At 53.1% G+C, this 22,588-nt stretch overlaps 7 protein-coding genes across 7 annotated transcripts; 3 read left to right on the forward strand and 4 right to left on the reverse strand.

Moving 5' to 3' along the window:
* Positions 1–787: 787 nt before the first annotated feature.
* On the forward strand, positions 788–8,724 carry AB675_4645 (Cell morphogenesis protein PAG1; the record flags this gene model as incomplete). Its single annotated transcript, XM_018144799.1, has 4 exons — positions 788–800; positions 866–1,867; positions 1,930–4,077; positions 4,136–8,724. 4 exons carry the CDS (start codon positions 788–790, stop codon positions 8,722–8,724), a joined length of 7,752 nt encoding a protein of 2,583 aa, XP_017999083.1.
* Positions 8,725–10,114: 1,390 nt separating this feature from the next.
* AB675_4646 (uncharacterized protein) lies at positions 10,115–10,546 on the reverse strand (the record flags this gene model as incomplete). The annotated part of the gene is made up of 1 exon (XM_018144800.1): positions 10,115–10,546. The coding sequence occupies one exon, from the start codon at positions 10,544–10,546 to the stop codon at positions 10,115–10,117; it is 432 nt and encodes a 143-aa protein (XP_017998934.1).
* Positions 10,547–11,058: 512 nt separating this feature from the next.
* AB675_4647 (Nuclear elongation and deformation protein 1) lies at positions 11,059–13,248 on the reverse strand (the record flags this gene model as incomplete). The annotated part of the gene is made up of 1 exon (XM_018144801.1): positions 11,059–13,248. One exon carries the CDS (start codon positions 13,246–13,248, stop codon positions 11,059–11,061), a length of 2,190 nt encoding a protein of 729 aa, XP_017998900.1.
* A 459-nt stretch (positions 13,249–13,707) lies between these two features.
* AB675_4648 (60S ribosomal protein L26-1) lies at positions 13,708–14,259 on the forward strand (the record flags this gene model as incomplete). Its single annotated transcript, XM_018144802.1, has 3 exons — positions 13,708–13,726; positions 13,779–13,891; positions 13,975–14,259. 3 exons carry the CDS (start codon positions 13,708–13,710, stop codon positions 14,257–14,259), a joined length of 417 nt encoding a protein of 138 aa, XP_017999152.1.
* Positions 14,260–15,606: 1,347 nt separating this feature from the next.
* On the forward strand, positions 15,607–17,504 carry AB675_4649 (General amino acid permease AGP2; the record flags this gene model as incomplete). The annotated part of the gene is made up of 5 exons (XM_018144803.1): positions 15,607–15,775; positions 15,826–16,174; positions 16,219–16,381; positions 16,462–16,997; positions 17,042–17,504. The coding sequence occupies 5 exons, from the start codon at positions 15,607–15,609 to the stop codon at positions 17,502–17,504; spliced, it is 1,680 nt and encodes a 559-aa protein (XP_017999117.1).
* Positions 17,505–17,922: 418 nt separating this feature from the next.
* AB675_4650 (uncharacterized protein) lies at positions 17,923–19,519 on the reverse strand (the record flags this gene model as incomplete). The annotated part of the gene is made up of 2 exons (XM_018144805.1): positions 17,923–18,852; positions 18,911–19,519. The coding sequence occupies 2 exons, from the start codon at positions 19,517–19,519 to the stop codon at positions 17,923–17,925; spliced, it is 1,539 nt and encodes a 512-aa protein (XP_017998943.1).
* An 803-nt stretch (positions 19,520–20,322) lies between these two features.
* Positions 20,323–22,273, reverse strand: AB675_4651 (putative delta-1-pyrroline-5-carboxylate dehydrogenase; the record flags this gene model as incomplete). The annotated part of the gene is made up of 7 exons (XM_018144806.1): positions 20,323–20,497; positions 20,548–21,115; positions 21,165–21,532; positions 21,583–21,668; positions 21,715–21,993; positions 22,046–22,153; positions 22,208–22,273. The coding sequence occupies 7 exons, from the start codon at positions 22,271–22,273 to the stop codon at positions 20,323–20,325; spliced, it is 1,650 nt and encodes a 549-aa protein (XP_017998981.1).
* Positions 22,274–22,588: the final 315 nt, after the last annotated feature.

Below are 22,588 nucleotides of genomic sequence, written 5' to 3' on the forward strand. Positions count from 1 at the left end.
TCATGGCTGACATCTGTCTACGTCGCCCACTCCGAGAGGAGCGAGACAATTAATTATAGCTGAGAGAACCAGCCAGTGGTGAACGCCTTACCGGCGGTGGAACAGGGCCTGAAAACTGCGAGGTAACCCATCCGAAGTTATCGCGCGCGTGCATGTGCGCTGCTGCTCGTATTTCGCGTTTCAGGCATATGGCAAAACGCAAGACATATTGATTTCTTGATGAGCACATGCTCCCATGTGGCTCGATGTAGCGTTGTTCGTGTACATGTGTGCCACGCCAGGTCCCATGATGTGGTTGCTGCTGCTTATATCGAACGTGTCTTCCACGTGCCCGGCAGGACCACGGTGGATGACTTCCATCACGAATCCCACGACATTGAAACGAAATGGAGACCTTTGCATCATCAAAGCATTGTTTCGGTTTCTGCCATAAGTCTTCGTGCGCGTCTGACAGACTCGGGAAGTGCGTGGAAGCACGAGGACAACATTCTCCTCGAGCATCAGATCATGCATCGGGTAGGGACAGTATCTCCTAACTCCTTCGCTTGGCATATGATCTGCAGGCGCTCTCCACTGCGCAAGGCACGGGGCTTTGATTGGCTTATGATGCAACGTGATGGCAGCACAACAACGGTCTGCTTGGAAGGGGAGAGCGGCAAAGGTCCTTCCACGCATCCTAGAGCAACTTCCTCTTACACAAACCCGTTGCCCTCTGTGTCGCTCAGAGACATGCAGTGCCCTAGCAGACGTGGCCTCCTGTCTGCTACTGCGGTAGCTCGAGTCCACCATGCTTCATAACCGTACGCCCCCAAAACCAAACTCGTCGCAGCGTTTCACCAATGGACCCCCACTGACAATCCTCTAGATGTGCAGAACTCGGTGGCTCGACTCCCACATCACCTACAGACCTCGATACAGTCGCCCAATGCAGCATCCGAACAAGATCATGGCACTGCGACGATCATCACAAGCCCCCTCACGAACAATGGCCTCCCTCCCCACGTTCGAGATCACTCAGTCCCCCGAGGCCGGCCTCCCATAAACACGTCGGCCAGCTACAACATTCCGAGAGAGACTCGTGCCCCGTCCGCTCAGGGACACTATCCTGCGGAGTCCTATAGCACCACTGAGTCTGGTCTGAGGCGGCAATTGTCCAACAGTTATGGGCACCACCGTCAGACTTCTGTCATCCATGGTGTTCAGCATTCAAGGAATACGAGCTTCAACTCTCCTCAGACATCAAGCCCACTGAGCCCAGAGTCGCTGCTCCACGCGACCTCCAATAATCGTGCACTGCCAACTGCTCGTCGCATTGCCGCGGCTGCAGACTCCCCACAAGCAATATCCGGTATACAATCGCCTTCGTCTGCGCATGCTGCAAGAAGCTCGCAGGACGATCCGACCATGGCCACCGATGGCGTGGTCCGAAAGCGAGGGCCGCTTCGACGCAGAGTCAACGGCCAGTCATTGTCCTCCGTCCAGCCATCGGAGCCCCGCACACCTGCCGAGTACGCGCTACACCATCTCTTCCATTCTTTCGTTGTTCGAGCCGATGCAAAGATAAATCAATGTTTAGCCACCATCGACACTGTGGCCACGCCTGTTGAGCAGTGCTGTGCTGCAGGCGTGGATCCCTCTTTCGACCAGCTGATCACATCGCTCGGGCACATCACTCGCCAGAATCCCAAGCCTCTGGTCGATAGTCTGATGCTATGGAGGAAAGCCAAGGGAGATGCCGCCAACAATGTCAAGCGTCAATTACGTGCTCAACCTAGCAACCTCGCTGTGCCACCATGCTTCCCAGGCGACATACTGAGGGTGGGCATCCCGGAGACATCGACCAACCACTGCCAAACGGGCTCGACTCGTCCCTTCCAGGGCTCGATCCGCTGCAACAGGAATACAACATGGCTGATAAGCGCGCGACAGTATCAGTATACCTCTTGTCTCGCGTGCTTATCGCCATATTTGAGCAGGGCACCCTGGTCGCCATCACGCCTGATCTTGCCCACAAACTTGAGGATATCGTGTTCTGCCAATTGCGTGACATGGACTCCAACCAGCTATTGAACTCTCCGCTGAGGCTTGCGAACTGGCGGATTTTCGGTCAAGTCTTGGGATGTATGAGCCGTCTGGATTTCGGAAGTGTCACACAACGTTACGTCAACCAACTGGACCTTCTACAGAGCAATGTCACTCGGAGTACAGGTACGCTGGCGGCACGGGACCTGGAATCACGCATTGAGCTGTTACTTCTGGCCATGAGGAATCTGCACATTCCTATCACGCAAGAGCATGCTCGAAACACTTGCGACTTCCTCACAGTCCTCGGTAATCTCTTCGCTGACGCTCATGGTCCGAGGATCAAGCAGGCCTACTGCCAATTGCTGGAAAGATTGCTCATACCAGTGGCAGCGAATCCGGAGAGCTTTTCAACCAATGTTCCTTGGACCGACTTTGTAAACACTGTCAATTCTAGGCTCGGCAATATGCTATCAAAGGTTCGTCATTGGAACAGCGGCTTTCCTCTATCGATATTGTTGACTTGCATTTCACCTGTGGAGTCTTTCATGACTCAATGGCCAGCATTGGTAGCCAATCTGGCTGGCAAACTTAGGGACAAAACCACTCGTGCTGCAGCAATGCAAGCACTGTGTCAACTCACCTGGACCTATCTCGCTCGCGTGAACGACTCTACTCAAGCTCGAGCACGTCGGGTGGACGAAATGATAAAGATTGCCTTTCCGAGTGGGCGGAAGAGTCACATCACCACGGAGCCAGGCACCTCTGATGCGCTTGTTCAACTTATTCGGATCTTGGGATATGCGTTTCAGGACGTTTGCTTTCGTCAGATTGTCTTTCCACTGGCCAGTATTGACCTCGTCCAGTCTGCCAGAGATCTGAGGATTGAGAACCTGGAGCCTGAAAAGATCGCGGTCAGCATACGCGGATTCCTCGCGATCATGGCAGATGCAGAGAATAACAACGTTTCTCGACCACCATTTCCTGTGTTCAGCTATATCGCATACCCTGTCGAAGGCATTCCAATATCGCCACTCAGCACGAAGCCGGAGTTCTTTCTTGATGCTTCGCGGCGTCCATTCATGGCTGACGACAAGCCTTCATCGGCTCTTGTTAATGTGGCGACACTGGACGAAAGCACTCGGAATTACTACTACCAGTTTTGCGAAATTGTTGGAAAAATCACGATAGTCTGCGATAACACCTTTGGAGGTCAAGCATCGCTAAACGAGAAATTCTCTGTATTGACTCCGAAGACGCCAATATCGGAAGCTTTCAGCCTTGCTCGTCGGGAAGATGGGGTGCCAGATCAGAGACAGCCATATCTCGAACTCTTACACGTTGCGATGCAGGCACTCCCACGGTGTATGAGCGAATCCATTCCACACAGCAACCTCATCAATTTGCTCTGTACGGGCTCTGCTCACGTAGAGCCAGTGATCGCTGCCTGTGCTGCTGGCTCACTGAAGGCCATCGCAAAACAGGGTCATGCTCAAGCTGTGGCGATTGCTTTCCCACGCTTCATTTTCAACTATGATCAGCAGTATTCTACGATGTCCGATGAGGGACGCCTAGGCCCCGCTCACATTGAATCCACACTCGCGCTCTATCTGGAGCTACTCAACATATGGATGGACCACGTCAGACAGAAAGCCAAAGACTCGGCCGGTGCTCGTGCCATACAGATGGAGATGACGAACGTCATAACCCTTGTGGACGAGATCGAAGCGTATGGATTCTTCTTTCTGTGTTCCCAATCAAGACGTGTCCGCGCATACGCAATCCGTGTTCTACGTCTAGTGCTGCAATTCGACGCAGCCCTTGGGAAAGAAGAGCAGGCGCGTATCATCAACATTCTCGAGCAGTATTCGTCGCAGATTCTGACTATTCCAGACGACATGCTCAGCGTTGCGGAACGCAGCAGATTGCAGAAAGACAAGCATCAGCGAACGGGCCAGAACATACTGATGGAGCTTTGCAGTTCTGAGGTCACATACGACGTGATGCTGTGGTTCAAAGCATTTCCCAGTCTGGTCCGGCATGTCTTTGAACACTGTCCACACGCGATCGCTCTTTCCCGAGTTCGTCTGTGATCGATTAATGCTCATGCAAGCCGATGTTGAGGCCATCGCAAGACTGAATCCACATGCGACGAACATGCAGGACATTCGCTCTCAAGGACGAAGCTCAAATACCCCTGGAGAAGTCCTTATCGATCAATGGAAACTCTATCTCATCATGGCATGTGTCACACTAAGCTCGTCGGGAGCTCAGTCTCAAAGTCAGCTCGCAAACGTCGTACATGGTCGAAAGACATCCAAGGGCTCTAGTGTCGCCCAGGAGAAGCTCGGGTCGGCACGTGCGCTTTTCTCTGCTGTCATACCAATGCTCGCAGTTGGCCCCGAAGCCATTCGAAGTTCAGTCGTGACAGCGTTAGGCTCCATCAACCGCAAGCTGTATCGCACTCTGTTGGAATCTTTGCAGTACGCTGTGATCACGTGCAACGATGAAGCGAAGGCGAGAATCAATGCCCATCATCGAACACCTAGCAGTCCACAGCGCTCACAGATGACGGAGCGCCTGCGGACGGAAGTCACACATGTCTACAAGCTGACGGCAACCTTCTTGCGACACGAAGATGTCTACAACGACGATTGGATTCTGCATAATTTGGTGACATATGCGAAGGACCTCCGCATCTATCTGAGCGATACCGATATACAGAATGATTGGAAGTTCCACAAGCTCCGTCTGCACTACTGCGGACTGGTCGAAGAGACCTTCGAAGCCATCAGGCGGACCGAAAATTATTCTCGATGGATGCCTTTTGAGGCTCGCAAATCCGCCTTCGCACTAATGGAGGACTGGTGCGGCTTCTCGCCCGATCCTGTGCCGCGTAACGGGCTGCTAGACTCAGCGGGCCACAGTGCTGCACGAGAGAATTTTGAGAGGGTCAATCCAAATGCTGCAGTCGAAAAGGAGAAAAGTAGCCTTCGAGTTGCTGCATTGGCTGCGATGGCTGCGCTCTGTGCAGGCCCTGTCAGCGTTAAGACGGAGACCAACGCGATTCTGTCATTCAACCTGCCTCGAATGCTATCCTGGATTGATGCCATCTTCGATACGCAGAATGACAAAATGCACGCCATTGGTCGCAGAGCTCTACGACTGTTGTTGCTGAACAATCCAGAGCATTCTCGCTTCGTCGAGCACGCCATAGAAAGCTGCTATCGCACCGACAACCAGAAAAGCCTCAGCAGCTATTTCGAAGTCGTCGCAGAAGTGCTAATAGAGCAACCGACGTACCCAGTGGAGTTCTGGAGAGTCCTGGGTACGGTTGTCTTCACACTGGGCAGCGAAAGCCGTGAGCTGAGAATGAAGTCTGCTCGCTTGCTGAGAACTCTTGATGAGCGGCAAGCAACGAGCTCGAACTTGCAGGAATTCGATATCAGCATTTCTGACAAGACTCGAGCTGTGTATAAGCTGGCCCAGTTTGAATACTCTCGACGTCTAGCATCGGCGCATCCTCATCTGGCTTTCTTAATCTTCTCCGAATTCTCGTTGCACTACAAGACCGCCCAGACTGACCATCAGCGCAACATCGTTGCTTCTATACTTCCTTGGCTTCAGACGCTGGAGCTACAGGTTGACCCGAACACTGGTGGACCAACGGCAGTCTCGTACATGCTGCTTGTGAACATGTTTGAAATCACAATATGCTCCGGCACGCCGATGCACAACGAAGTTCAGGCATTGTGGCAGGCTCTTGCGACTGGTCCGCATGCCGGAAATGTACAGCTCATTCTGGACTTCATCATCTACCTCTCTCTCGAGCGGCGAGAGCAGAACTTCGTCGAATATGCGAAGCAGATTGTGGTGTATCTGTCCACTACACCGGCCGGGTCGCGAGTGCTAGAGTTCTTCCTTTTGCAACTCACGCCGAAGAACATGGTCAACGACAAAAAGAAGACAGAAAATATCGTTCCCGAAACTGCACACCTACCCTATGTGGCAGATATGGAGAACATGCTGCCTACGGGCAACAAGCAGTCCGGCCTCTCACTTGGACAAGTGTCGTTGATTTTCCTTGTGGATCTGATGGTACCGCCTGTCAAGTTGACCCGCGATCAAGCTGTCCGAGTTCTACATGCCGTCTTTGTCCTTTGGGATCACTACACTCCGACTGTGCAGGAACAAGCACGTGAAATGTTGGTACATCAACTGCATGAACTTGTTGTGACGAAGTCTGATCCGGCAGCCCTAGCCCCTTTGAGGGATCAAATCGAGCAGGTCGTTGATTCGGTCAGGAAGAATGAGCCGCACATTTCATGGTCATATGAGTCTCATACTGGCAAGGTCGAGGACGATGGAGGCAATCGTGTACCATCACAGATGCTTTACCTCGCCAAGAGGGTGGTTGAGATGTTCAGTCTGACCTACGATCAGTTCAGTGATTGCTGGGCAAAGGAGGCGCTACACTGGGCGTCGATTTGCCCCGTTCGACATTTAGCGTGTCGGTCCTTTCAGGTCTTTCGATGCATATCTGTCACGCTTGACTCTCGGATGCTTGCAGATATGCTTGCTCGGCTTTCTAACACCATTGCCGACGAGCAGTCAGATTACCAGACTTTTTCGCTCGAGATCCTGACAACTTTGAAAGTCATAATCGGAGCCCTAGAGCCGAGTCATTTGCTCCGATACCCTCAATTGTTCTGGACAACATGTGCCTGTTTGAGTACAATACATGAGAGAGAGTTCTACGAAACTCTAGGAATGCTGGAGAAGTTGCTCGATAAAGTGAATCTTACGGACCCTACATCGGCCGAAGTCATACTCAAAGCACAACCAACAAAATGGGAGGGGACCTTCGAAGGTCTACAAGGCCTGCTGTACAAAGGCCTGAAATCTGCGGACAGCTTCGGTCGAACACTGTCACTTATTGCGAAGCTCTCTGATCTTGAGGACTGTGAACTCGTCGGCAATGGTGATCGGCTCCTTTTTGGCATTCTAGCGAACTTCCCGCGAATGCTGCAAGATCTCGACGTCGATGTTCTGTCGCGGACGGCACAAGGGACTGCACAGCAACTTGCTGGCATCGCTCAAAACAAGGGCCTCGACAAGATTTATGCACCTCTCAGTCGCTTTGCTGCTCAGCAGTACGAGTATGCACAGAACTTTCTCGATGACATGGTTGATGGACTGAGCGCGACCTACTTTCCAAAGTTCGATGCTGAGAGCCTCATATTCATGCTTGGGCTTCTTACGAACCGGACACCATGGCTACGAGTCAAGGTAATGGACATTCTCTGCGTGCTCATTCCGCTAGTCGACATGAAAGACTCTGCCATCACGAGCCATGGTCCTGATCTGATATCCCCACTTCTGCGGCTCCTTCAGACGGAACACTCGCAGCAGGCACTGCAAGTCATGGATCATATTATGGAAGTGTCTGGCAATCCTATGGAGAAGCATCATCTCAGAATGAGCATGGCCTCCGGCTCTGCTCGTGCGATACGGAAGCAATACGAAGCCGTCAAAAGCTTGTATGGCATACCGCAGTCTTCGGGCTGGTCGATTCCCATGCCTGCTGTCTACTCCAGCATGACTCGCAACAACGTCCACGCCGTGTTCTACACGTGCGGTGACAGTGAGGCCATGAGAGAGAAGGAAGACAAGACACCTGACGTTGAATTCCACCAAGATGAGGAGTACGCAGACTCATACTTCCCTCCGCAAAGCCGAGCGGACACGATGCGCTCAATGGAGACGAGTACCGACGCGAACGTGTCCGACCTGGTCAATACCTTGGACAGCTTGGACGACTTCTTCGACGACATTGAGGGTGATACTGTCAACACACCTACAGGCACATCACACTCAAGCTTCGTTGCAGTCGATATGCATGAACACAACGCTGAAGTCTACGACGAGCAGGTCGCGCCTATCTTGCATCGGTCACTAAATCGAGCGCCCTCCTCTGCATCCCTCCACAATGGACTTGCGGACTCAAATGCATCGCTCGGCGGCCACTGGCGTGCACAGCCCAGCCTCTCGTCCCTGGCCGGCTCCCTGCAAACGTCGTTCTCTTCAATTGACGAGATCAGTGGCAGCAGCTTCGACGGTCCCGGACCATCCCTGCCAACATCCTCAGCGAGCAAGAAGCCGCAGGCTCCGCCACCGCCGCCGTTGAACATGACAGCACCCGTGCGTCCAGGTCTGCACTCACGCTCGATCACATCGCCAGCGAATCAATTTCCCGCTACACAGCCGACCGCAAGCACAATGCTTCCCTCGGCGCTGGCAAGTCCAGCCGAGTACGACGACGCCATTGCGTCTGATTCCGAGAACAGCACTCCGTTCCCGCCACTCAGCGCCACCATCTCAAGTTCTGTCAGGACTGGCTTGACGCCGACTGGTACGGGCGGGCACATGCCCACGAGCGCAATCGAGTCCGTCCGTCGTGGCATGCGCCGTCTGACTGGCGGGAAGAGCGAGAGTGCACGTGAAAAGGGCCAGGTCAAAGACGCGGCGCGACTGAGAGCGTTGAGTGGTGGAGGCGGTGGTGCTGCTGGCCTAGGGATGGGGAAGGATGGGGATCTTGGGGCGCAGAGTCCACGGGTGCCAAGGGTGCCGCTGGAGTATCTGAATGCGAATGCTGTTGGGAGTAACAGTGCGAGTAGCCCGGCGGGAAGTCCGGGACTTTGAGCGTACACAGAAGACATGAAGAGCGAGTGAATCAAAACGGCCACAAGCAAGAGCTTGCAGGCCTCTACAGACCAGGCAATGTTATAATATGTAGAACTCAAATCCGACCTGGCGGATCCGAAATGCATGAAAAATGGCATCACTGATCTGTCGCAGCTTCGTCTTAAATGTCATTTGTCGCTTGCCTGTCAGAGTCGACCTTGGCGAATGGCGACAGTAATGATCGGTCTTCCCGTTAGGAGGACATACATGCCACTCATAAGTGGGTAGAGTATACATTTATAGTCTGAGCAGAGGCAGGTTCCACAAGGCTCTCAGGCTTTCCAGTCCATGTGAGACTAAAGGCGATCAGCACGGTGGGTGCAGCTGAGACCGGATGACAAGATGTCTGGCAGACCGGATGACAATACCTACCCAGACATACTCTGCAGCAAGAGCGACCAGCTGAGCGCAATCGCACCTACTTTGCCATGCGCTTTCTGCAGCGCCGCAGGAGCGATCGGCTGATGAGGTCTTGCACCCGCCTTTCTCTACACCTTCTGCAATACGGCAGGAGCCTTCGACTTGTCGATTCTCGCACCTACCTCGCTAGACGCTTTTGCAACTTTTAGGCAGGAGCGATGAAGTAAGGGCGTTCGCGCCTACCTTGCTCGACACTTCTACAGTACAGCAGGAGCGCTTGGCCAGCGGCATTCGCACCTGCTTCTGCTGACACTTTCGGCAGCAAGTGCGACTGGCTAACGGCATTCGCTCCTGCCTGTCAATACTCTTCTTGCAGCGAGGGCAAGCATTGGGGAGGACTTTCCCGCAAAGCACAACCAGGACCTTTGGCGGCCTGAGCACGGTGTGGAAGTCGTGGCTGGGAGAAGATTTATCTGACGCCGGATGACAAGGAGCTTACATGAGACCGGATGACGCGCCGCGCCTGCTCAAACCGGTTGAAAGGACAGTCTAGATCGAAGTCGGATGAGTAGCTTATACCAGCGGTGGCTGTAGTGGTGGCGGCTATGTGGGAAAAGTACCAGCAGAGTGGGTGCGAGTTTAATGTTGTGTGGTCCAGTTTTCCGCGTCGTAAGTGTACGTGTAGCGTTCGATACTCGTTGACATCCTCGGAGAGCCTTCAATCGCGTCTATGTTCTCTCAGTCTCTCAATGCGGCAGGAACAACCCGTGGACTGAATCAAGGGGCTTGACAACAGGTCGATGACATGATCTCGAATTCTGCTACTGATAGTCCCATAGTGGCGATCATCGTGAGAAGTATCTGGTGGAGAACAGAGCTGTTGGTTAGCTAGGGGGTCGACGGCACGACGAACGACAAGTACAGCGCCCAGTGTACGTACAGTAGCTGATGCCGCTCATCGAGTAGTCGTCCGCACTCAGCAACCCTATCAAGTCTCACCACCGCCCCTCTCCGCCGCTTCCCTCGCAACCAACTCCTCCGAATCCTGCACCAACCGATCCGGACTCGTCGGAAACCCCAATAACGTCCCCTTCGCGCCGACTTCCCTGACGACCACATTCACCAAACGCTCAAACCACCCCGTCAACCCCAGATTCCCTCTCAACCCAAACCCAATACCAACCACATCCCAGTGCGGTTTGCTACGCAGGACCTCCTGGATCTGAGCGATGCTGGTCTGTGTTGGAACAGATGGGTCGACGGTGTGCACTGTGAGAGACCAATGAGAGGATTTGGCCAGAGATTGCTGGGCTTCGAGTGCGGCGTTGAGGCGAGTGGCGGGCCAGGGTGTGTTGGGGTCGGGGGAGGGGGCGAGGCCGAAGATTAGGAGGTTGCGGGGTTTGGGTGGTTGGGTGGCCATGCTGCGTTGCTGGTCCGGCGCGTACGAAACCGTTGTCGAAGTGAAAGGTGAGGGCCCGTGGGACGCGTGGTGAAGCAAAGAACGGAAGCGGCCAGCGTAGAGCGGTCCGAATAGAGTTGGCGTTGAGCGGCACGGCCGCATGTGCACTATGCACTGTGCACCGAAGATGTACTTTCCTTGCCAGTGCGGGGATTTGGTTGTTGTTCAATCAATGATTGGCAGAAATGCTTGATAGCAAGATGTGATGTAGTAGGGTATGGTCTCGTATTCTTCCGATGAATGGAACGGTCTGGCCTCTGAGCATTCTGGAGTTTGAAGACGCCGGATGACTACCCAGGTGCCGTGAATATACATGCCGCTACCGCCCCCTTCGCCACCCCTTCCCCGCTGAAGGGAGCTTTTGCAACAGAGGACAACAGACGAGCAGAGTGCATAGTCGGTGCACTGCAGCTAGCCGCAACGAAAAGTAGCTGATTTCATTCTTCTAATAACACATGTTGGCCCCTCATAGCTCAGCCCTTCTGCTTCGCCGACGAGCCCGGTCTCGAACCGATGTAGTCTTCCGTAAAGTCCTCATCCACTATCCTCGAATTCGCCAGATCCTCATCCAGATCCTCCTCATCGACCTCAATCGACGGCCTTATGACACTGTCGTTCAAGTCAACCGACTGATCGACCGAATCTCTCGACAGATAACTGTCGCCCAACGCATTCGCTCTCTCATCGTCGACATCATCGTCGCTCTCAATATCCTCGTCCTCCGAATCCGTGGGAATCCAATCATCCATTCCCTGCGGCGTGTCCCGCCAATAGGTAAAATCCGTAAACTCCTCGCCGCCTTCTTTTACAAGTGTTGATACAGGGGGAAAATGGTGGTCAACGACTTCCCTCATGTTGACATAGCTGCTACGGTATTTGCTCAGACTCATCATGTCAATCGCGACCTCGGAGTTGGTGTTGATAGTGAAGATGCGGGTCGAGGGGATGTGCACCGTCCGATAGGATAAAGCGTCCGTGAAGCGGTTGCCGAAACCGGCATAAAAAGGGTTCTTCTTGCCTGGGAAGAGGTCGAGGATGTCCCTTAAGCAGGCCATTTTGAACACCTCCGGTTTGCGCAGGTAGACTTCGCGGCGGAGGGCGGCTATGGTGCGGTCCGGACTGAGGATGACCGGGCCTTTGGGCAGTTTCCAGCCTTCTTGGTTGATGTTGTTGAGATAGGCACGGGTGGTGTCGGCTTGGCCGACGGAGCGGGAAGTGAGGTACAGGATGTTGTAACCGTTGGCAACGATTTCGGTGTAGAGCTTTGCCACCCCGGAGTGTGTCCAGTCGCGACCGACCATGTTGAGGATGTGCCCCAGTGCGTCTGATTTTGTGATCGTGCCGTCGATATCGGAGATTACGATGGGTGTTTCGGAGGTCCAGTAGTACATGACTGCTGGGCAGGTCGCTCGACCCGCGGTGAAGGACATGGGGTTTGCGCCGGGCTGGAGTTCGAGCTTTTTGAGCTGGTCGCTTGTGAGGCGGAGCGTTTTGGCGAAGGCGCGGCCGCGGTCTGCTGACATTCGTGGTTGAGGAATTTCTTCTGACTTGGCTCTTTGATGCGTCTGCCGTGGAGTGCCTGGTGCTGAGGACGCTCTATCGCTGTCGCTGTGATACCCCGGATCCGATGCAGAATCGCTCGTGATTGCGAAGGCACCCATGACTTGTCCGGCAGTCTTCCTGTTGGCGGCATCTCGTGCCTCCTCGCTGCTGTAGATCCATAAATTACCATGTTCATCGGTACCGATTAACGAGCCAATATCATAGCTGCCATCCATCTCCTCAGAGAGCAGCTTTCGAGCGATGGCTTCTGCTCGTAATGCTTCCTCCTCGGTTGACTTGTAGCCTGTCATATCAAGCATTAGATCACCGGATTCTGTGACTTTCGATCGTATATTAGACGTGGAAAGCTTTTTGGACAGTGTCAGAGCTCGATGGTAGGCTTCTCGTGGTCTCAGGGTGGGAGGACTGGCCTTAGGTCGCGAGTATGCGGTGTCCTCTGGCGGCTCCGAAGCTGATACAGCCCTCTGCCTGAAGGCTTTGTCGATGTCCTCCAGCTGCTGCTTTGCCGCCATTGGAAGCACTTCCTCCGAAGCGGCTCGTTCGAACGCTGGGTGGGAAGGTCCCAGATCTCTCCGCGCAATAGCTATCGCGGACACATCAGGAGCAGAGTCAGAGTAACCGCTGTACATTTCACCATCCATCCCAGCTACGTCATTGTTCTGTATCGTGGGAATTGATCTGCCATCCGACGAGCCGAGTGTCTTCTCGTCTCCAAGATCTAGAGGCGTCGGCTCGGTCAGAGGTGTCTCTCCCTCTGTATCTGCAGTCACTGTGACGGGGCTCGTCTCTGGTGATGATAAAGGCGACGTCTGTAGAGCTTCGGGAATGTCTCCAGCGGTCTCGAATACGAAAAATGCTTCTCCGCCATCTCCCAATTTCATGTCATAGTCTTGCCTCACACCATTGACCTTGAACTCCACTCTCCTTTCCGAAGGTCTCAGTAATGAGAATTTGCCAAAGCGGACATGAAATGGTGAGCATGCCAAGGTCCCATCTGACTGCTCAACGACGATGACGTCGATCGCACCTGAGAGGGTCGCAGGGTTGATGGAGTTCCATGTCTTTGACACACCAGAACCGAGACTCCGTACGTATTGCATGCTGAACGGTGTGACAAGAAACTAAATCACGGAAAAACAAACGCCGCTGGAATGATGGAGGTGTTGTGGTTTCACGCGCTCATGGCGCTGTTGTCCAGGCTGACTCAGTGGGTCGAACGGGTGACAATACGCTTATGCTATGCTGAAATGATCGAAACAAAGCTTTTAGACAATTACAAACGAAGGACAGATGCTCAGTAGCTCTCTCTATATGGTCAGGCAGTCGTGATTGATTGGCATTGAAAGTGGTTGGAGCATGTGAAGTTGGTGACGAGGCCGAGGCTGCCCCAACATCGAACTTGCTCCACAGGACTCGCCGAAGCGCCAAGCTAATGGCTCTCACGTGACCCATAAATCTTGGCAAAAATGTCCCACTGCGATTTTCGAGACCAGTTTTCATTTGATGCTTGGACTGCGCTTCATTCCTTTCCACCACAATTTTCGATCAACACCGCCAACATGGTCAAGGTCGCTCAAGGTAAGCCCTGGCACATCTTCGCCCGCTCACAGCGGTTCTAATAGTACCACAGGCATCGCCTCATCGCGGCGCAAGTCGCGCAAAGCCCACTTCAGCGCTGGCTCAACCGGCCGCAGATCGATTATGAGCGCACCCCTCTCGAAAGAGCTGCGAGAGAAGCACAATGTATGAGAAGTTCCAGAACAAGAGCACATATACATTCCACAATGTGATCGATTAGAACTGTCTAGTTCTAACACACCTTCTAGGTCCGATCCATTCCCATCCGAAAGGATGACGAAGTCACTATTGTCCGCGGTTCCAACAAGGGACGTGAGGGCAAGGTCACATCCGTCTACCGCCTCAAGTATCTCATTCAAATCGAGCGTGTCACCCGCGAGAAGTCCAATGGTCAATCCGTACCTATCGGTGTCTCGCCCAGCAAAGTTGTCATCACAAAATTGAAGACCGACAAGGACCGAGAGAAGATCTTGGAGCGCATTGGCAAGGGCCGTGAGTTCCACAAGGACCGACGAGAGAAGGCAGAGAAGTGAGCGGGAGGAATCTGACAGGGCAACGACTACATACAGCGGCGTCGATCTAGCGGAGGAGAGTGGCTTGCGGCTTCGAAGGCACCGCAGCGTGCTTCGATAAAGTTTCGACGAAGCAACGCAGCCGGAAAAGTCTGAGCGAAGCGAGCTCTGCAACACTCAAACTAGGAGCAACCAAGTCACCGAATGAGACGAGTGTTCAACCTTCATGATGTGGTCCATTAAGACATTGACCTGGCCCTTTTCCTTGGAACGGTGTGAAAACCGCCATTTTATCTCCTCGTCCACCACCTCTTCTTCCATGGTTGCACGAGGTAAACAATCGGCGAAGAGCGATTTTGCTGGGATGGATTCTACTTGCTATGTCTTCGGGCTTGCTTGAGGGACGTCCTTCGCTCTTACCGGCAGACTGCCTCGAGATTTCTTCGATGAGAAGGCTGTTTGAGGTGAGGTACATCCGACGGTGCTTTTCGATACTTTTCGATTCTGCTGTTCGTGCGATTCCCTCCTGTGCCTGCTTGTTAGCTGGTCTTGTGATTGCCAAAAAGAATCGAATGCATCTACAGTGAAACACTTTCAGCAGGTGGTATCCTTGAATAGCGTGCCACTTTGCAGAGGTTCTCCAGACTGTCACGTGATCTGTCGCGGCTGCATTTTCTCTCCAAGTCGGTCAGATTGCTGGAGGCTGCAACCCTGTCCTAACCGCTGTTGCAACAGCTCGTCTCGTCAGTTGATTAGTTCGACCGACGACCGCTGGAGAGTTGCGACTGGCGTCAGTCAGCTGCTTGTAAGCTGAACTGTACGCGAGCGCTCAGGGCTATATTTCATGCCATGAATCCATCTGATGTCTAGACCTTTGGCAGCGAAGAGATTGAACGGTAGGTCCTTCTCGCGTAGACGCACAGCCTTGACCAGGCCAGGCAGAACGGAGCTATCAAATTGCAGCCTGACCTCCATTTTCACGAATAAGGCTATCTGCGCACTTACACCAAAATCTAGCGGCTCCAGCACGGTTCTTGGCCAAGATAAAGTGCGATAAGCAAAGAGCCAACAGGTGGGCAAAAATGCCAAAGTTGACGGTTTCGAGCCGTGTCTCTCTCTAGCGCCATCCTCGGAGCGAAGCCCTGGACAGTGCGAGCAGCAAGGCAATGGAAGGGCTCCGGACACTGGACTTCGTGGCAAATGGCGATATGGAGAGAGCCGCGACTCGAGCACAGTCTCCTAGCAAAGGACCATGAATCCACCGCATTCCACGGGACCCTGCTTGAACAGCTATTAGTACTAGTACCGTCGCCTCGCAGCCTTTCCTGTAGGTCATTTGTCTGCAGCAGAATTTGACACAACAAAACAATGGCAGTCACCGACATGGACGACAAGACAGGGGCCACCCTTACCACGACATCATCGCAACAAGACGGAACTATTGACAATGTTGCCGCTGGTAAGGCGGGTGTCTTTACTGCCTCTGCTGACTTCGATGTGCAACGCCGTCTCAATAATCGTCAGCTACAGCTTAACGGTAAGTCGCTTACCGAAGGCGGCAACGATACCCATGCTGACGTTATACAGCCATCGGTGGCACGATAGGCGGCGCTCTGTTTATCGCCATGGGCTCGGCGCTTACAAAGGGAGGACCTGGTAGTCTGTTGTTGGGCTTTTTCATTCATATCTGGTTCCAAGCAATCGTGACGAGCTGCTCGGCAGAGATGGACTCGTTCATGCCGGTCTCAGGAGCATTCATCCAGCATGCCAGTCGATGGGTAGATCCTGCGCTTGGTTTCATGGTCGGCTGGAACTATTACATCTACATCTCCCTGGGTGTGCCATTCGAAATGGTCAGCACCAGCATAATCCTAGGATACTGGGCCGACGATGTTCCAACTGCTGCGGTCATCTGCGCAATGATCGTCTTCTATACGTGAGCTGACCGCCCCTATACTACCCCTGTTACTGACCGATGAGTCTCTTGAACATTTTCGCTGTCAACTACTACGGTGAATCCGAGTTCTGGTTGTCACTGGGTAAAGTGCTTCTGATAGCTATTTGTTTCTCGTTCACCTTCATCACGATGGTCGGTGGTAATCCACAGAATGATGCCTATGGGTTCCGGTACTGGAAGAATCCGGTAAGCAGTCAGCTCGACTGACAGGACCATTCTATTGACTCTTCCCAGGGCGCATTCCTTGAATATGATAACACTGGCAGCTTGGCAGATTCGAAGGCTTCCTCGCATGCTATTTCCAAGCTTGCTACCTCATCACAGGACCCGACTATGTATCAATGGTCGCTGGAGAAGCCATCAATCCCCGAGTCACAGTCAAGAGTGCTTACAAGACCATGTATATCCGATTTTTGGTCTTCTTCGTCGGGTCGGCTTTCTTTCTCGGAGTTGTCTGCGCTGCCAACGACCCAAGTCTACTAGCCGTCCTCAGTGGGACAAAGCCAGGCGCTGGGACTGGTGCCGCCTCGCCATATGTGATCGCAGCACAAAACATGGGCATTTCCGTGCTGCCCAGCGTCATCAACGCTCTCCTGCTTACTAGCATCATATCGGCCGGCAACAACTATCTCTATGGTGGAACCAGAGCATTGTATGGATTGGCTAAGCAAGGCCAGGCACCTAAGTTCTTCACGCGGTGTACGAAGAATGGAGTCCCCTTGTACAGTCTGATGGCAACACTGTTGTTCTCGGCATTCGCGTTCTTGCAGCTGGGCAGGAGTTCTCAGGTGGTCTACTACTGGTAAGCTCTATGCTTTGCTACTCAGTCCGATCTGACACATCTAGGTTCGTTTCACTCGGCACAGCTGGTGGACTGATCAACTATCTCACTATGGCTGTCACCTACATCTACTTCCACAGAGGACTTCAAGCTCAGGGTATCGATCGATCTACTCTCCCTTATAAAGGCTGGGGCCAGCCTTATCTCACCTGGATCATCATCGTCTGGTATCCAATTGTTCTCTTGACTTTTGGCTACATTAGCTTTGTCGGGCCATGGGACAACCTCACCTTCTTCAGCTATTACACGTTGCTGATTCTCTCTCCGATTACTTATGGCGTCTGGAAGCTAGTCAAGCGCACAAAGGTGGTCAAACCAGCCGAGATGGATCTCTTGTGGGCGAGACCTTCTGTCGATGCGCACGAGGCCACACTGAGTGGCACACCTATCGGGTTTTGGCGCGAGATGGGACAGCTCATGGGGATAGGACGGTCAAGGGGGGTTCGTGTGAACAATCATATGATCTAATGGCTTTCGGTGTGAGGCTGCGACACGTATGCGCCATTAGAAAGGAGGTTCCGATAGCACTTAGTCTAGTTTGCCTCCGAGACATGTCTACGCTCCCAGGCCCGGGAAAGTCCTACACCTCTTTGTACTTAAAATTTGATCGGATCAGCACACTGCTCTTCGGGTTGGGTACAGTGCAGCTCTCGATGATAATTTACCATCATATTCTCTGAGCCTTTGCGACGGGAAATGTTGCAATGGTTCTTCAATACCACTATCACATGTGGTACTCGATCAACAAGGCACTCATACACGGGCAACACTTTTGGAAAAGAGGCTAGTGAGTTACAGCGACCAATCATCCCAGCAACTGGAACTGAGGGAGAAATAGCAGATTCTGTGTCAGCCCATCAATTCCGATAAGCATATTCACCGGCCCCTAGAGCTTTGCTTGAAGTACCTCAGGCGATTCTAAAGTACGACCTATACCCGACTCCTCAAGGAACTGCATCGTGGCCGCCTCGGAGCTCATGTTGGCCGCATTCAGTCGCTGCTCCGTTGGCAAGTATACTTTCGGGAACCAGGCCGGAGCATCCCCTCCGAGTACCATCCTCGCGAGAGCCTCGCCACATGTCAGACCATTGGTCATGCCGTAGCTGTTCCATCCAGCCACAATCCATTCACCAGTACCAGGCCGGTCAGTCACACTCGACGGCAGTCTACCGACAAACGGCAGAGCATCAGCGGTGGCTGCCATAACGCCTGTCCACATCCCCCGGATGCGCGGCTTCGATGGAACCACCTTGTCATTGAAGACTTTGGGGAGAATGTTCTCAACCGAAGCACGGTTGTGGTCGCCAATCACAGAATCATCGGCCGTCCATATATCCTCAACTCTTTTGTTCTCGCCACCGATCCAGAAGTCGCCATTGGGTGCATTCTGTAAGCCATACCACCAGCCCATGTTGATTGTCTTCGAAGTAGCATCATATGCCATGTTCGACAGGAAGCTCCAGGAGTACTCGTTGCTGTAGTCTGGAAAGCTAGGACGAACTTCTTGAGCGGACATCGTGCCACGCATGGGCCAGATCTTGCCCCTCAGTCTGGGGAGCAGATGTCCTACGTGGCCGTTATTGCAGTATATCACGTTGCGTGCGTGGATGATTCCGCGTGGCGTGACTACTTGGTAAGGATACTCAGGAGTAGTATTATCATAAAGAATCTGGGTTGCGGGCGTTTTGGTTTCGATGCTCAATCGGTCTGGGTACTGATCTCGAAGACGCTTGAAGACACCCGTGACAAGTCTGTACGGCCAGCAGACTCCGGCGTTGAATTGATACCCTCCAAAGCCTCCCTTGACATTCCATTCCTGAATGACAAGCGCGGTCAGCAAGCGTGAGCATTCGAGCGCACGTTGTTCAACCTACCGATTCGATCCGTGACAACGGAACCCGTTCAATCGACCCCTTCTCCTCTGGCACATGAGTCTCGTATAAGTCCACCGCAGCCTCAGCTTCCTCCCAGGACTTCTGATCCATATAGACTACGCGCTTCACCACTCTTCGAGCGTTGGCCTCCCTTTGAAGGTCTGCGTCGTATGAGCGCGCAAGCCCATGCATCTCCTCCAGTGTATACAATGCCAGTCTGGCTACCTGCACAGCAGTCTCGATCCCAAAGTCCTTGGCCAGTTGGGCGAATCGTGGAGCGTACGGCTTGACGAGCTGACCTCCATTGCGGCCTGTTGCACCACTGCACAATGTACGAGCCTCCAAAATGGTCACTTTGGCTGACTTGGATCGAGACAACAGGGTTCTGGCAACTCCGCATCCAGCGATCCCGGATCCGATGACGAGGAAGTCTGTGGCGGGAGGCAGTTGCTCTGACTGTAGACTGGCTACTTCGGGGTGAGCTGGGAGCTGCCATGAGGATGTAGTTGGGAGTGGCTGTGGTAATCCTGGATCGCCACCGATTTGGGAGAGTAGATTTGCTCCTACAGGGCTGCTGAGCCAGTGCTTGGTGGACGAGGAAGTCGTCATGTTGGTTGGTGCTCTACCGACTTCCGACAGCGCCCTTGACACGCTTCAGCGTCGAGTAATTCAGCAGTTGGTATCTACTGGCGGAATGCCTTGCGATGGGGGCTGTCCTGTGTCAGGCGCTGATAGAAAGTACCAAGGTCTGGGCTCTTCATGTCGACAAGTCGCATGCAGCTACACTGCCACGACGGAAGGCCGGCCGCTCTTCGCATTTCTCCCATCGCGCGAAAGTGATCGCGCCGAATCTATGAAGCATGGAAGATAGGCATACGATACGAAATGAGTGGACTAAGTCCCAACAAGTGCAGGTTCGATGATTCTGGGACCGCCCACGTCGAAGGGTTGCTTATCGTACGGGCCACACATCACTGGAGCAGTAAGTACGGTAGCCGAACGGTGCGGGTATATCGAAGAGTGGGCATGTAGGCCGGGGAGTCGAGCAAGCGTTGTCGAAACTAGAACACAAGACTTTGGTAGGTCCACATTGGTAACCAATCAGAACCGTCGTTGAGGCCGAAAATGGCGCTAGGCTCCATGCAGGGTACTGGCTAGTATACACAGTATGCAAGTGATAAGACCTTTCCATGCGGAGGTTCGATTCAGCATCGGAATGGGTACAATCCAAAATTTGAGCTCAGTAGCCGAGTCATACAAAACTCCTTGGCCGAGCGAGGCGCGTACATCGAGGCGTCCGGGCGACCTTGTCGCGAAATGGCTTGAAGGTCGTGTTCCGCTGTGTCTACAGACGACGGTATTTGACCGCGTCTCTTCAAGATCCCAAGCGAAGTGAAGACGATCTTTGCTGTTTACTCCAGGTTGGATGGATATAGAATATCATCAATGATGCTGAAACCTTCTTTTATAGTCCTTTGTGACATGAACCTCGTGAGTAGGCCTGCGGTTCCAGCCTTGTCGTTTGTACCGCTCGCTCGTGATCCTCCGAAAGGCTGCTGTCCTGGCATAGCACCAGTACATTGATCACTGTACTTGTTCAGTATCAATTGGCTGCCAGAAGATGACGTGCAACTTACTTTATGTAGAAGTTTCCAGCAGCGAAGCGCAAACCCTCGGTGGCCTCAATGATAGCTGCCCGATTCTTGGCGAAAACCGCGCCAGTCAAGGCATACTCTGTGGTTGACTCGATCAAGTCGAACAGTGCGCTCCCGTAGTCTTCGTCCTTATAGACATAGATGCACACGAACGGACCGAAGATCTCTTCGCTCATGTATTTGGACGTGGCATTGGTCGTCTCAATGACTGTTGGGCTGATATAGAATCCTTCCGAGTCATCGCAGCTGCCACCGGCGAGGAAAGAGACCTCAGGGTCGGACTTCGCGTCCTTTATGTATTGAGACACCCTGTCAAAAGCCGACCGGCTGATGACTGGGCCCATAAAATCTGTGAAAGCCGATCCCATCTTAATAGAACTCGCCGTATCAGACAGGATCTCCTTGAATTCTTTCGCCAGACTTTGTGGCACATAAATGCGTGACAGTGCGCTGCATTTCTGCCCCTGGTACTCGAATGCCGCTCGGACGCTCTTGAGGGCCGCGTTCTTGACATCAGCACTAGGATGAATAAGATGGAAGTTCTTGCCACCTATTCCACGTCAGTCAAGCTCTTTGCAAGGCTGGCTTCTGAGGACTACCTGTCTCCCCCACAACCCGAGGGTAAGACCTCCAGAAGCCCATATTCGTTCCTATCTTTGATGACAACGACCGGAAGACCGCCGTGCTGCCAGTGAAGTGCAACCCACCAAAGTCCCGACTGTTGTAAACCGCTGCAGTGACGACCTCGGGATCACCAGGGATGAACTGCAGTACACCCGGTGGTAGGCCAGCCTCTATCATGATCCGATGAAATAGCCAATTAGAGTATATGGCACCTGGACTAGGCTTCCAGATTACCACGTTGCCCATGATGACGGGTGCCATTACCAAGTTCACAGCTAGGGCTGTGAAATTGAAGGGCGTCACAGCATACACGAATCCATCGATGGGTCTCGCTTCTGTTCGACTACGATTGTCGGATCAGTGCTGTGCAATCCGTCATGGGTTTATACATACTTCCATACGTTCGGAGCATTGAAAAGGGGTTGGTTGTCATACAGCTGCTTGGCAAGTGCCGGAAATGTTTGCAGGAAGTCGATGGACTTTCCGATATCAGTGAACTCCCTCAAGGATGCCTTCAGGACGCACCTCAGCATAGCAATCGATGTCTGCTTGGTAGGCATTCTTACCTTGTCCGATCATGGTCGCAGCTAACATGCGATATCGATACGGTCCCCGAAGCAGTCCCACCGCTCGATAGCAGATTGCCGCACGGTCGTGAAGTGAAGTCTGGCACCATGTTTTCTTTGCTTCAAGAGCTCCCTTGATAGCTTTTGCTACAAGCTCCGATTGCGCGTGCGAGTACTTGGCCAGGACAAGACTGTGCTTGAAAGGACTGCATTGCGTCTCTGACAAGTCGCCGCTTTCCTGTCATGGGAATTCAGCATTTGATGTTGCTGGCGATATTATGGCAACTTACATCGTGGCCATTAACGTTGGCGTACACATCATACGGTGCATCGGCTTCTACCTCTCTCAAAGCCTCCTGAAGCGCGTTTCTCTCGACCGTGTTTGGTCCATATGTCGTCTAACCAATGACGTCAGTCTTCTTGGAACCAGAGCGGGAACGCGTCCTAAGTACAAATGGCTCATTACTCAAAGGCAGAAGGTTGAAGCTCCCTAGTGAGCTGCTGGAAGAGAACGCCATACCTAGGTACTCTTTGAACTGGCGTGCGACTCGCCTCTGAACACTCGCGATGCAGAGCTGCTATATGTCTACTTTGCTGGTTGCCACAACTGCCAGGGAATGGGCACAACTTCGCGCCGAGATCAGCTTGCACAAGCTCACGACAGTGCACCAGCCCACGCTGAATGCGCTGTCGATGGATTTAATTGAGTCATGCAGGGCTTGAGGTCTTATCTAGGTGGGGGCTTGGGGTACAGATAATGGGTCTACTAGTGGTACTGACAAGGAATGGGAACGCCGAAGCAAGTCCGGCGCATTAGATGAATGAACCGAGTC

This window comes from Cyphellophora attinorum, assembly GCF_001299255.1.
Source record: "Cyphellophora attinorum strain CBS 131958 chromosome Unknown Contig16, whole genome shotgun sequence".
NCBI lineage: Eukaryota > Fungi > Ascomycota > Eurotiomycetes > Chaetothyriales > Cyphellophoraceae > Cyphellophora > Cyphellophora attinorum.